The sequence below is a fragment of the Cyanistes caeruleus genome, chromosome 5, assembly GCF_971803275.1.
Source record: "Cyanistes caeruleus chromosome 5, bCyaCae1.hap1.1, whole genome shotgun sequence".
Classification (NCBI taxonomy): Eukaryota; Metazoa; Chordata; class Aves; order Passeriformes; family Paridae; genus Cyanistes; species Cyanistes caeruleus.
The window spans coordinates 14,476,712-14,491,533 of NC_141705.1; the positions used below are offsets into that span (position 1 = coordinate 14,476,712).

Here is a 14,822-nt window from a genome sequence, read left to right on the forward strand (position 1 = left end):
CCTTTTGCCAAAGAACAGTGCACATGCTCAAATCTCTTGTTTCCATTCTCAGTGACTGCAGACTTGCTATAAACTACTGATTTCATGGTCAGCAAGGACTACATTTGTAAAGAGTTGGGGTAATGAGGTAGCCTGAAGTACTCAACACAAGCCTGATCTGCTGAAAGATCCCAGTGATGGTAGGCTGCAAGTAGATATGGGCTACTTTTTTCATCCAAATTGTCACTGTATTTTAGGGCAAGAGGAAGAAAACAGAAAACTGTCATTGCTTTCACTGCCAGAAGCCCTCAGACTGTAACAAGCAGAGCAGAGTGCTGTGCTAGAGAGCAGATCATGCCATCCTGAAGAAAGGGCAGCTGTAATACAAGGGGAAAAAAACCCTGAAGGGAGAAAAAACTGAAGACCCCCAACCTTGCACAAACCACCACCAAACCAGAAGTGGAATTTGTGCTCTAAAAAGTTTTGGAGCCAGGATGTGAGCAGTAGCAAAATCCACACTTACAATGGACTGACGGCGCTGTTCTACAGTTTTTTCATCATCAGAATCACTGAAGTATTTGGAGTATAGGAAAGGCTTGCGAACATAAGCGTGGCGCACAGGCTTGGCTTTCCCATCACTCAGCTCGTTCGCATGGGGCTTTGTCTTACTTTGACTGTTTTTCTCCTCTTCATCTAAAGAAAGGTTGGTGGGCGTAGAGATAGATTCATAAATTTGGGCAGTGCTTTAAATATAACTTGTAAGAAGGCAAAGCTACTCAAAATGTATCAACAATTATTTACTCTAAAATCATAAACAGTTAAGAAAATTAAATCCTTTTAGCATCAAAATATAACAATATTATGAAAGAACTGAAAGTGCATTGATGTATTCATGTACATCATTCAGCCAAAAAAATTGCATGACACAAACCTGGTAATAAACCAGTACACTAAAACTGAGGACACACAACAAGAGGCTTACCCTTCATATGCCTGTAGTCCTACTGCCCCTTTACATACAGTATTTAGTAGCTTGATATGTATGAGAAGTCAATGCAATTTTCACTATGTATTAAATTTTAATTCTCCCCCACACCAAAAATATCAGTACAGTATATGAGTACACAAAAACCAGCTGGCTTACTGAAATACATACAAAAACCACACAGTTGGTTAGACACATCTTAGAATTAATCAAGTAAAAATAAATAAATCTATTTCAGTTTTATCAGGATTACTATAAATAGAGTAATACTGTACAAATTAATTGTATTCCTGAAACATACTTAAAGCTTGCTTTCATTTCATAAATATTTAGTCATAACTGAACACAATCTGTCATGTTTCAAAGCCAGAGAATTCACAAATGATTCAGTGCTTCTAAATTATATTTTTAGAACAGAAAAGGTAAGCTGTGAGCATACTAGAGAGAATTCATTCAGGTACTAAGGCATTCTGCATTATAAAGTAGAAAGTTTTATTAACTGCAGAAATCAGAATCTGAAATCTGTACTAGACAGGTAGAACACAAGAAGGCAACACAGTCAGTGAAATGACTTGGTGTTTCTGAACTTTTAAATCTAGATCCATTCCTATTCTTTCGACTGTGGCCAAGTTCCTGAATCTTAAAGCTCTAAATCCGATCTGATCTACAAAGTCAGCTACAACCACTACCCCGGATCACAAAGCACTCCAGTGTTATACCAAATTCATGGCAGACAAGAGGGCAAAAAACCCTGCAGAACAGAGGCATTCTCCATTAAATGCTTTTGTCATCTGTGAAATATGGTAGCATAAAAAGTGATTTACAACATTTAGAACACACCAAACTATATTATATGAATAAAAACATAAAAATTAAAAAAATAAATCTACTACTCATCTTTTGAAACTGCACAAATACTATCCAGTTCACATTCAAAGTCTCTCTCATAGATAGGTACAATACTGCAAACCCTCAAATTAATGACATGGTCATTTCAAAAGCATTACATACTCCTTTACTGCCAGTTAACAATGTAATTATTTTACCACCTGATGTGATCTCCCCCTCTTCAGTACTGTCAGAAATTACAGGCTCTTCTTCGCTCTCCTCTTCAAAGGAAGAAAGGTCACTGGTATGGACAGAGCTGACTGTGATGTCACTGAGTACATCCATATCAGAATCTATTAACATATCTTGCAAAGGAAAAAGTAAAAACAAAGAGCTGTAAGGCAGCAAACTGAGTTTGTGAAACTTTTCCAATGGAAACATCAATTTTGTCATTGATAACAATACTAGGTAAAGAATTAGAAATAAGAAAACAAAATTATAACACTAAAGAAATAACCAAACTCTGGTTTATTCAAAACAAAAATCACTCTGAGGTAGAACTATAAACTTTAAATGAGGACTGAAATTGCTGAGAGAACTTGCCAGATTAAGATGACCAATCACACACCAGAGGAATCAAAGGTAATCTGACTCCTAATTCAGGTACCTCAGTTAAGAGAGATGGATCAAGTCCAATTGTCACTAGCAGATCAGTTTGCCAGAACTAGCAGAAAACTTACATTCCAAATATACTGATTCAACTCCTGAATAAACTTAGAAACCTTAATCCTTATCCATATTTGGAGGAAGGGCATTGCCCACACCATACCTTCTTTAGTGCTCTCAGCTGTTCTATGTTTATTGCTATTTTTTTCTGGAACTAAGTGTTTTACTGGTTCCAACTCCTTTGCTTGTTTTTCTTCTTTTAACTTTGTAGTATCATCACTTTTCTTTGAATGATCAGACTTCTTTTCAAGCTTTTCCTTCTTGTCTTTTCTTCTTTCACTGATCTCTGGTTTCTTGTCAGATTTATCCAATAATTTGCTCTTTACATCTTCACTTTCCTGTTGACTATCTTTATGTGTAAAAGTCAAAATATTAGTATCCTTTGCTGAATTTTTTATTTCTTCACTTTGGCAGGGAAGCTCATTTAAATCTTCACACTTTGCAAGTGTTTCAGCCCCTTCTCCAGAAAGGTCACAAATTGTTTTCTCTCTGTCTGTTAAGTCCTCTGCATTTCTCTCTTTATCAGTGCTACCATCCACACTCTGCTGAGATGAGAGTTTTTTTGCAACTTTGTCATTGTTCTTAGGATTTGAGGTCTCTGTTGAAGCCCTGGCAGCATTTGCTTCTTGGTTAAGAGAAGTTATTGTTTCCAAAATGGACATTGCATCACTAGCTACGTTAGCACTTGGAGTTGTAGCAGAGACACCTTGAATAGTAAAAAAGAACAGTTTTACTTCACCCTCGTTTCCGTACTTCTGTTCAGACAGAAGGTTAAACAAGCGAAAGAAACAGAGTAAGCACTCTCTACAAAATACGTACAGTTAACTAAAATATTTGACTAGTTTTGCCTTGAGAGATTTTTGGTTAAGAACAGAACAAAAATCTCCAAGATGTTGCATTCCTGCAGCAAGCACTGTATAATTACTACAGATTCATTTTGCTCTGTGACACACCACTTTTACTGAGGTCAGCCTAGAGAAAGTGAGGATTGTCAATGGGAAGGACATCTGAACACAGCCCTCGCTCAACTTTACCAACATCCTAAGTAGGGTGACAACTCTGGATCAAACGTATGTACATAATATATACATACAGAGATATATATTTATACACTGCAGGAGAAAGTCTGGTCCTCACATGTCTAGTATCTCCATAAATGTCATGGCAAATCAACTCAGCATATTGACTATATAACAACAGGACTATCAGAAATACCTTATCACTTCTCCATCATTTTAGAACCAGCTCTGAAGATGGATGACTAAGAGTTAACTGGACTAGCACTAAGAAATGCAGCTGGCTTGTTAACCCATTTTAAAGGGAGTGGGCCTCACAGGAAAAAGGCTTGGACTTATATAAAGTTTACAAATAGATGGATGGCTGTAGAGTCTCTTAGAACAGGAAAGAATGGACAGTTACTTGCAGGAGGGTTTAGAAGTTGATACAGGTAATAGGACCTTAGCCATCCAAATTTTATGGCACACAGTAACTGCACAGGTAAGTGTCTCTTGAGTAACTTTTTTTGCCTCTACTGATGGACAAACAAGTTGCATCATTCTTCTCTTACAGCTATGTCTTTTCTGATCCTATAATACTGAGACCAATTTTTCTCCCCATAGTAAACTGATCCCTCATAATCTGAAGCAGAAGTTAAAGACTAACATGGTCATAACAACATGACATCTCTTTTGCTTTCTACCTTTATATATAGAGTAAGAGACAAGTGTTCAGGCATGCTGCCTGGACCTCAGCTTGCTAATACTGATACTAACAGTGTTATGGTGGAAGAAAACCTAGTCTATAATTCTGCTCTCTCAAACCCCATTCTTTTGTTAATAGACTGCTCAGAGTAATGGTAGAATACCTTGCACTGTAACAGAAGCATCTGCTTTCTCCTCACTTGGAGACGTACTGGGGCCTGCCTCCTCTTTGTGATTCAATGTGGCTAAAAATTCATGGACAGCCTTTTCCACCTGAGGTCTGAATGTGTGGTTGATCTTTGGGTCCACAACCTGAGAAATAATTCTGTCAATTCCCGATTCTAACATTCCAGACCTGAAACAAAGTTACATAAATTAGTATGAAAAATTAGTTTTCAAAAACATTTTAATGAAATATGATCATCCGTGCTCCACTGAAGCACCAATGTTTTCTGAGCATTCCCAGAGCTATGCATTTAGCCTGTGCATCACCCATAAGAAAAAGTGCTAGAGAAACAAAACAATCCAAGCACAGGGAATTAATACAATAAGCAGCCTGTTGCTACATCATTAATGGTTACACTTACAAGCGTTATCTAAGTGCAAAAACCGTATTTTGGAAAAAGATTTAGAAGAAAACTTGTATTAACAATTATCATAGCAAAAAAGAGATGAATTATAGAAGACAGGAGGCATAAACAACTACTAAACTACTCATCACTACAGCACTACTTTTTGCCGAGTATAAGGTGGCAAGTTCTGCACCTTTATAGAATGCACTTAATCTTCAGTAAATAAAATAGAAAAAAACCAAACAAAGCTATAAAGCTTATCTCCTTAGACCCCTCTAGTCTTTTGTGGGACATATGTTACCTCTTGTCCTCATTGCTTCTTTAACAAGAAAGAACAACAGCTCCCCTCCCTACAAACCAAACAGTCCTCAGTACAAGTTATCAATGATACTACTACAGCACAACTGTTTAAGTTTGTTCCCAAATCCATGGTTTGACCCAATTTAAGGGCCAGACTCATGGTACTTTGAAGAAATTTTCTAATGTTTCTTATGAGTCTAAGATTTGAGAAAAAAGACCGGAGGAACATTCATGAAATAATGTAATATCAAGTTAAAGTGTCTGGCATAATTTTAACATAACAACAGTTCTTAAAACTGCTTCTCTGTCCAGCTAGATTTTCTTTTTTCTATTTTGTGACTTTAGCTTTATACTCTGCAGAGTTTAGTTTGTGAAATGCTTCTCCTTCGCTCTAAACACAATAATTGCAATTTTATTAGTATCTCCCTTAAAAGAAAAAGTAAAGGTTGTCTTTACTTAGGGGGGTTACATCTCAAGTCAAAATAAAGGTTTCCACCCCTACATAAACTTGGACCAGATCAAAGAACATCTGCAGACTAATTCTGACCAATACTAGCGGTAATTTACTACCTCAAGTAATAACACATTTTAAACACTGAGATAGGAAAACAACCCAACTTCTTCAGATGCTTCGCTGAAGAAAGCAGCCCACTTCACACTCACCCAGAGCCTTTGTCACCTATCACAGTACACAAGCATGTTCAGAGAAACCCCAGAGCTACCACTTACTTGAGAACCTGCTGCCTAATGTTATTTCTCAGCTGGTTCTTGTTGAGATGAGGACTCCAGGTATGAGTTGCCAAATGATTGGAAACAAAGTTGTCAACGCGCTGTCTCAAATTCTGGTAGGCAGGCTAGAAAGCAACAGCAGAGAGGTCGGACCGGAAGGATCATGTAAGTGGTTGTTATCCTCCCGGAGGCCAGGCTGGCACAGCTGGGAGCCCCGTCGGATCCCCCCAGTGCTCCTCTGCAGGCGCAGCCTCTGCCCTGCGGCGAAGGCAGCGCGTTAAACGCTGCCGCGCCAGCCCCTGCGCGAACCAGGTGTGTGTGACCGTGCGTGCACGGCCGGCCAGCCCGCGCTCCCCGCCGAACGCGGGGCTCCGGCTTCGCCCCCGCGGCCGCGAGCGGAGCCGGAGCCCCGCGCGGGCCCGGCGGCCGCTCCGCACCGCCGAGCGCGCTGCCCCGGGCCGGGCCCATCCCCGACCCGCCAGAGCCCGGGGCGCCAGGACCCACCCGAGTCGCCGGTCCCGCCCGCCCGCACCTTGGTGTCCACGTCGGCCAAGCAGTCGCGGCGGAATTGGTCGAAGAGCCCCTGGCTCTTGAGGTGGTTAACGATCATGGAGACCAGCTCGGGCTCGGCCGCGCCGCCCCCCGCGCCGGCCCCGGCCCCCGGCAGCGGCGGCGGCTGCTGAGGGGGCGGCGGCGGGGGCGGCGGGGGCTGGGGGTTGGTGGCCATGGGGGCGGCGGAGCGGCGGCTGCTGCCGGCGGTGCCGGCCGGGCCCCGGGACGGGGCTGCTCAGCGAGCAGCGGCGGCGCTGACCCCGGAAGCGGAAGGGGACGGCGGGAGGAAGCGGCGCGCGGCGCGGGGGGGGGCGGAGGCGCCGCCGCCGAGAGCGGCGCCATCGGCGCGGGACGAGCACTGGCGCGGCCGCGCGCAGCCGCCGCGGGCCCTGCACGGGGCGGAGGGGGCGGAGCCGCTCGCGGCCCCCGGGCCGGTGCGGCCCCGATCCGTCGGGCCGAAGGGGAACGGGGGAGGGGAGCGGCCGCGGCGGCACTCGGCCCCCGCCCGTCGCGCCCACGGTCCCCCGTGCAGCGCGGCCGCCGCTGAGGCGCTGCGGGCACCGCGGGCGCGCCCCTCTCCCCGGCCGCCCTGCGCCGCTGCTGCGCTCCCGGCGGCGACCCGTGGCCCCGCCCTGCGGCCCGCCCCTTCCTGCGCCCGCCGCCATCGCGGTGCGGCCGGCGCCGCGCGCTTCCTCCCTCAGGCGCGGGGCGGGGCGGGGCCGGCGCGGGGCGGGGCCGCGCGGGGTCACCGGCGGCGGATCGGGATCGGGATCGCGATCGGGATCGGGATCGGGATCGCGATCGGGATCGGGATCGGGATCGCGATCGGGATCGGGATCGGGATCGGGATCGGGATCGGGATCGGGATCGGGATCGGGATCGGGATCGGGATCGCGCCGCTCCGGACTCCCGGGGTCTGTTCCTGGCTGATAACCGGCACTGCCTCTCCTCTCGGCCCGTCTGGCCTCAGGGGCCGCTTCCGCCGCACCCCTGGAGGAGGCGGCTGAAAGATGATACTTGAATTACTTGAATTTAAGTTTGCCGCTTTTACTTATCAGTGTATTCTTATGTACGCTTGTAAAAGAAATGTTTTCAGCCCATTTCTTGTTTCCTGGTTACCTTGTTTGCCGGTTTTTTTCGTGTGTCAGTGTTACGGTCACAATTGTTCAATGTGCTGAGGAAAGGAAGATTCAGATTAGCTATTAGAAAACATATTTTCATTATTCGAGTGTTCAGGCATTGCAATGGGTTGCCCAGTGGCTGAGCCACCATCCCTGGAGCTGAGGCATCCGGACCTGGCCCTGTGTGATGCAATTTAACCTGCAGCCCCTGGTATATGCGTTTAGAAAGTGCTTATGACTACACTTGCTTTTGCAGTCTCTTTTAGGACAGTCTAATTTTAAAATATTTTTGGCATACATTTAATACAAGAAATCTCATCAAGTTTCCTAGTATCTTTTAAATAATGTAGGTAACACATATTTCTTAGTTCCAGATGCAGTTCCTAAACTTCAGGCAATAATTAAATTGCTGAAGAAATACTAAAATGTGAGACAAACGGAAAGGAGATGTATATGATATTATGGGAACAAAAAGTTTACAAGGCTGCAGGAGGAGGCTGGACAAGTACATGAAAGTACAAGTCACAAAATTCAAGGAAGGTTCTTGCCCAGAATGTGCCTGCTCTCTGGGATACTGGGGACTGTGAAGGTATTTTTTTCTCTTTCTAGCTCTTGCTTTTTGTCCCTGAATATGAGAACAAGGCTGGGAGGACTTATTTCAGCCATTGCTGAAATGTCAGCAAGCTGCCCAACTTGTGATTTCTGATTAACATATTTTTGTCTCCGGTTTTGTCTCATTTTTGACTAACTGGGGGCATAAATGACATGATTATGCCACACCTGAAGCAGCAATTCTGTTTCTTAATAGGAATAAACTACTATTATGAATGTGAAAATGCTGTTACTCGTAGTAGCATAAGTAAAAATATAGCACTGGAAACACTCACTCTTTCTATTTTAGACAATGTTGCAGAAATCTTATTCTATGGATGCTTACCACAGGCATCAAGTTTAGAGTGGCCAATATGCCCAACTGATTCTATGAGTGTTCATAAACTTAAGCACTCCTGAGGTTTCATACTGTAATTGATAAAATTGGTAACTGAACTTGACAGGTTAGTTGATGTTTTCTGGTTTTTGTTTTTCAGTGAAACACTTTCTTTGTGTAGTTTTTTCCTCAAAAACTTTGTTCATTCTATGTATGCTGATAAGGAATCTGAATTTATGAAGTACCTGAAATCCAAGTGACAGCTGGATTAAAAAAAGTAAAAAATATGATAAAAGTCCTTCACTTTGCATGGGAATCAAAGATTAATCTGTACAAGTTTGGTAGTGATAGGAGATGCCCTTCCTCTGATGAACTCTGTTGCAAAATTCTGTGCTCTCATAAGATAAAGTATTGCTGTCAGTATTGAGCTTACAAAGGTGATGTCCCTCTTTAACCACCATAGTCTTTTACAGACAAGAGTAGACAGAAAGGGGAGCTCTTTAGTAACATTTTGAGTTTTCTAGTAAAAATAAAGACTTTTCACCAGGAATAACTGAAATACCTGAGCAGATTCTTAGATAGTAAAAACTCTAAAGCTGCCTGACACTAACAAGAGATCTGTCCTGGATGAATTTCTCGCTTCTTCTTCTACATATGTGGTGATATATAATAATACTTATGTGGTACATATGTCTGTGCCTTGCACCATCTGTGTTACCACTGTGGCTCCATTCTCTGATGTTTATTATCTTTTAGCATGTAGCTTATCGGTATGTTATTTATTATAAACCCCAGAACTGTGACTGCTGAATTGATTTGTTGTATGAATGTGCATTGTCTGATGCATATTTCATTTTTGTTTCTCCCTGTGCATAAACAGTATACTTTTATGATTGTCTTTAATTAGAGAAAGCCTCAGATGTTCTGATGCTTATTGTTACAGAATTTTTCTAAAAAAGGAAAAATTCTTATGCCTAGGAACAGCACTAGTAATCATAATCAAGTCCACTCTGTTTTGGAGCAGCAGAGAAATGGTGCCAGCATTGCTGAGGTTTTATGCTTCATCAATAACAGCATATGTGGCTTCAGCTAAGCTGCAGCATGAAATGCTACAGTTGCAAGACTGAAATATAGCCAAGGCACAGACTGTACCTTCAGCTGTGATGTGACTGGAGCGATGTCCATATCCTTACATGGGAATAGTTGTGGTAGATAAAATGTTACTGGAATGCCATGACTGGAGGATATGTGAAGGATATGTGGAGGATTCTGTCATGCTTTTTTTTTGGTATGTAAATAAGAACGTTCGTAGTGCGTGCTTGAAGTGCTCTTTCTGGCTTCATAACCATGTTTCCTTCCAGGTGTTGGTCATGTTTTTATTTGTTCGAACATGTATTTATATTTTCTATTTGGCTGGCAAGTAGGCTCTGTATAAAATGGGAAGCTTGGTGACTTAAGTTAATTATCTGTGGAACAGTGAATGTATTTTGCTTCAATGGGAGGCTGCCTGTCCTAAGTGTTTTCCACAGGCAAGCCTTTGGCAATTACAGAAATGAAAATGTTGACTAGACAACATGTTTTTAAGTGATGAAAGGAAAGCTTTTATTTGAAGTAGGCTGTCATGACCTTGCACTGACATCTCTAAAGCTTTTTGGACACTTCTAAAGAGATTCCTTGAGAAAAACCAAAACTACCATGAGACCCTGGTTCTCCCACTGGAACTGAGCAGAATAATTGTTGCCAGTGATGCTGAGGTTTGGTAGAGATGGACATTTGGTGGCTTCTCAAATTGGCCAGTTAAATAGATAGACTGAAGTGCTTTGTAAAAATACTAAAGTTTTCATGTTTAGTAGCTAATATAACTGGTTTTATTTGCTGGGAATATTGTCTGATTAAAGTTTGAGAAAAGGTTGTGAAGTCTTCTAAGTCACATTTCATCAAACTGTATTTTTTAATACTTTTTTATTGATATAAAGAGACATTAACTCATTTTATTTTATGTAACTTAACATGGCAGAAGCACTTAAAGTTACAGATCTGAGTATAACTTTATCCTAGAGGTTAGGATTATTTTTTCTAATTTCAGAACTTCAGTGTGACACCAGACTCACATATAATGCTTTTTATAGTACATTATTTTGAAGGTATAGCTGTGCATCTTTTCCCTGATTTTTTTGTTTTACGTCTCTGTCAAGGCCAAGAAATTTGAGTTTCTGGATGCCCAAGTTCTGTGCGATGAGTAGAGCCTGTTTAAAGGGTGACTTTAGAGAGCAAAAAAAGATTACATGTTACAACTTTAATACACAGTGTTACTTGATTTGTTGGGTTTTTCTTTGTTGTTGTAACCGAGAAAGGAATCTTCAAGGGGAGGTGGAGCCTTGACCTGCCTGTGAGAGGAAAGCCCATCTATGTGGCCATGGCTGTTCCCTTTCATGGCAATGAGAGAAGGGACAGGCACACTACAGCTTTCTTACCTCTTCACAAGCAAATAATGACTAATGGATGTAATATTATTGGTATTGTTATTGGCATCTAGGCAGCTGGACATCTAATTCCTGCTAATGTGATTGATGATCTCAGCATATCTTTTTTTTTTTTTTAATTTGTTTTTATTTGTTTGGTTTTTTTTTTTTTTTCTTTTTCTTTTTTGAAATGTAGGTTCCTGCATGCTGGAGAAATACCACTTTATTTCTCCATTCTGGTGAAAAATGTTAGAATGAGTTACTGTGCTCCCTCTAATAGAGTTTTTACTTTGGTGTTTGTTTTTGACTGGAAAATACATGTTTTTGCTATTTGTGTACAGGGAGACAGAGAAAAACTTAATGGAAGCTTGTTCTCCAGAAAGAGCACAAGAGATTATACACTCTGTCTACACTCTTTCACTTTTGCCCAAATGTAATTTTAATGTTAAGGTAAAATGGTACAGCTTAAACATGAAAGCAGAGTGAGTGGATACACAAAAGCATGGCACCTTTTATATCAGCATTCTTTGCTGACTACAGCAAGGTGAAATCAAGGTGGAGGCATTGCTTAAATGGAATGCATGAAGCTTAAAGTAGAGCTGATGGACTGAATTTTGCTTTAATTTATACCTAGTGCAGTTCCATTGAAGTCAGCAGGGAGATGGATCAAAGCAGGACTTTGCTACTAAATAATAGGGTGCTCAAAATTGCTCATGCCATCATTTCTGCAACCTTGGTTGTAATCCTCAAATAAAAATGAGGGTTATTGTATCTAGTGCAAAAATAGAATTTTCTGTGGAAAATTTTTAAAGTGTTATTTAGGAAAATAACAAAAAAAATAATTTGGGCTTTTGTCTTGTTCTCTTGCATTGGGGATGCCAAGGGTCTGGAGGAATAGGAATAGTGAGTCATATTTCAACAGCATTATTTTAGGAGAGGTGGGCTGGAGGGAGGGAAGGAGATGGGTCATTTTGTTGCTGTTGACCTACCTTCCATGCCTAGTTCCTGGTACTGCTGAGCATTGAGAGAACGAGGTCCAAAGTCACTGCTAGGGTGGGGGTGTGTGGAAGGGGCACGTGTGAAGGTGTCGTAGGTGAAACCCAACCCTGCTGGGTGTGGCTGCAGATTGAGTCAGTGCTCAGGTGCAGTCAAGGTGCACCCATTGCCGTTGTGCTGCAGATCCCACTGGATATCCCAGCAGCATGCCTGGCATCCTTGCCTGTCTCTCTGTTGAGGGGGCAGAGAGAAGTGTGTTACCCACCTGAGGCTGGCACCACTGTAAATTCAGGTGAGTGTCTGAACAGCAGTTGAGATTTACTACCTACCCAGAGGAGTACCCCTAAGCTATTGCACTTCAAGGACAGCCCTGGGGACTTGTTTTGAAGAATGTGGAAAATGTGAGGAAAAAAATCTTCAGTGAAACAGCAGAAATAATAATGCTGGCTCATAATCTTTCCTGCTCACCTATTGATTTGCACAAAGATGATATGAATTTAATGTCTTAAAGATTTGTGTTTTTTTGCCAGATTTCATTAAAATTAGCCAACCGTTTCAAAAGTTATGGGGCAGGGGTTGGAGAAAGACTGACAAATAGTGAAATAATTGTTTCCTGGGGAAAAAAATAATTGAAACTTGGATCGACTATGATATATTGTGTGTGGAGATAACCAGCTCTGAATCTATTCAGAGACCAGCTGCTTTCTGAATAGGAACTGATATAGGAGTCAGACAAGGGGGAAACAATCCCAAACTCATGCTGGAGAGTGTGAGAAATGCAAGGTTTTCTATTTAATTTGTTTAACCAGAGGAGAATGGAAGGTCAAGAAAAAGTATTAACAATATTACCAATGCTAAGCCCCAACATTCACGCATCCCAGTTTTGATCCTACAGTAGGAGGAGAGCATTTTTAAAATTTATTCTCAGAATGTCTTGGGGTTTTAGCTTTTATTTGCTCTTAGCAAGGTTTTAAACCTTCCTGAAATGCAGAAGTGTTATGTTTGCTTCAGCAATGGGATTAGTAAAAACACATTTGTGCTCAGTAAAAAGGAGCTAGTGAGGCTATAAAGGAAGAAGACAACTTTGCAAGAGCCTTTTTTCCCCTGTTTTAAGGATATGCTGGCTGGAAGAAGGATGAGTGGCTGAAACAGCTCTGCTGGATTCAGCTGGCTTGGCTGCAGCCCTTTCTGAGAGGAGATGCTCTGCAGCCTTTTCTGTGCTTTGGGTATACAAACAGGTCCTTTATACAGGTCCTCCTGTGTGTTAGTGATCATCACCTGACTGGTTTTATTAATGTCTTAGAGCTTGTTTAGTAAAAGGAATTCTTAAGAGAGCAGCATTGCACTTCAGTGGATTTAATTTGTAGTTAGAAATGTGGGTGCTTTGGTAGAGGGAAGGGAGTGCTGCTGCATTGCTGCAGGGGAACCAGGTGGTTTTTGGCTTGCTGAAAACATGTATGTCAAGTTCAGAGGCTGATAGCTGAGGTGTCTAACCTGGGAAACGACAGCTCTCAGTGGACCTCAGGCTGCTCTGTTACCCTCAGGTGATACATGCAGTGGGATGTTTTGTAGTGTTTATCACTGATAACAAAATATTTTAGTCCTGCCAGGGCTGCTGGCATCAAAGTAAATGATCTAAAATGGGGACAGTTTTCTCATTCTGGGTGTTGAGAATAGATGAAAATTCGTTTCTTTGACTTTCCATAAGTCTGAGTTCCCTTCACAGGCCTGTTTTATTTCTCTTGTGAGAAAACAGTCTGAAATTTTCTAGAGTTTTGATTGTATTTACTTATGTCCATTAATAAAAAAAGCACTAGCTTCCAACTCTTCCTCCACAGAGACAGAATGAGCAATTGCCCACATTAGACAAGGATACTTCAGTCTTCCTTTCTTGATTTCTAAAGTAAAAAGGAGCGAGAGCATGAAGCTGTGTAGCCGTTGAGAAAGCTAAAGAGGAAAGGAGCTTCTCATGACTGCTGCCTCCAAATCAGTCTGTTAGATTGTCCCAAAATTTGTCTGTTCATATGAATAGAACAAATATCTATATCCTGGTTTTGTGCCTCTCCTGGCATGAGCTTGGAAGATATTTTTTCAACTTTGATTACTGAGTGACTGTTAATATCAGTTCTATTTAAGAACTAAATCAAAGATCTCCCTGGCAAAATTTGGAATTTTTTTTCTATCTATTTAAAGTATCCTTCTGTACTTGCTTGTTATAGCCAAATTTGTGATTTATCTCTTGTTGAAGAGTCTGAAGAGACAAGATGATAAAAAATACGATCACTATCCATAAACTAAAATCCTATGCAGCATAACAGAACTTTCTTTACAAGCCTGCAATAAAGTATCTTGAGAGAGAAAGGGAGTCAAGAGAAAGATACACGAACTTTCAGATTCAGTAAAAGCTGGTAATAGTGAAAGTTTGTGAATACCATTTTTGAAAAAAAAAAAAATCTGTAGCACTAGATTGTTGTGTTCTGCAGCCACAGCATCACCTCCAGAGAAGCTACAGTTACCAGGAACCAGCATGGGACACCAACAAGATGGACTTCTGCTCATGAAACCATTTATTCAGCACAGGAACAAACTCAGATCCAGAGACAGAGAGCCCCGAACAGAGGCAGGGTGATGGGTTTTGAGGGACAGAACTAGGGTGGAGTTCAAGGTCAGGGACCACTGGGAACACAACAAGGGAGAAAGCCCAGAGGTTCAAACCCAATCAGAACTCCTGGGCTGACACCCCATGAGGATTTGAGGTGGGGCAATTCTTACCGGGTTCACAGGGCCCAGCCCCCGAGGCAGAAGTTCAGAATTCACGCTATCTGGGCTTTACAGCCACGCCTCTCACTTTAACAATGCTTATCTGAAACTGAATCTTCGCCTCCCTGGGCGGGGGGCACCTCACACTAGATTATGCCTTTTCCTGACACGGTTTCATTAATTG

The 14,822-nt window shown here is 42.1% G+C and overlaps 2 protein-coding genes across 3 annotated transcripts in view; one reads left to right on the forward strand and one right to left on the reverse strand.

The window, feature by feature from the left end:
- The window catches only part of BOD1L1 (biorientation of chromosomes in cell division 1 like 1), a 36,691-nt gene extending 30,099 nt beyond the window's left edge, over positions 1-6,592 (reverse strand). For both annotated transcript variants that reach the window (XR_015286513.1, XM_086887846.1), the window contains exons 1-6: positions 6,352-6,592; positions 5,820-5,944; positions 4,383-4,573; positions 2,622-3,224; positions 2,014-2,157; positions 503-672 (exon numbers count right to left, since the gene is read on the reverse strand). Coding sequence is in view for 1 of the 2 variants with exons in the window: in XM_086887846.1 (XP_086743972.1) it covers positions 503-672; positions 2,014-2,157; positions 2,622-3,224; positions 4,383-4,573; positions 5,820-5,944; positions 6,352-6,546 (1,428 nt within the window). In the remaining variant the exon portion in view is untranslated. The remainder of the gene's footprint in view (positions 1-502; positions 673-2,013; positions 2,158-2,621; positions 3,225-4,382; positions 4,574-5,819; positions 5,945-6,351) is intronic.
- The window catches only part of LOC111928180 (uncharacterized), a 39,608-nt gene continuing 31,330 nt past the window's right edge, over positions 6,545-14,822 (forward strand). Inside the window, exons 1-2 of the mRNA XM_086889172.1 lie at positions 6,545-8,081; positions 9,399-9,708. Of these exons, the coding sequence (XP_086745298.1) occupies positions 6,545-7,378 (834 nt within the window). The 3' untranslated portion in view covers positions 7,379-8,081; positions 9,399-9,708. The remainder of the gene's footprint in view (positions 8,082-9,398; positions 9,709-14,822) is intronic.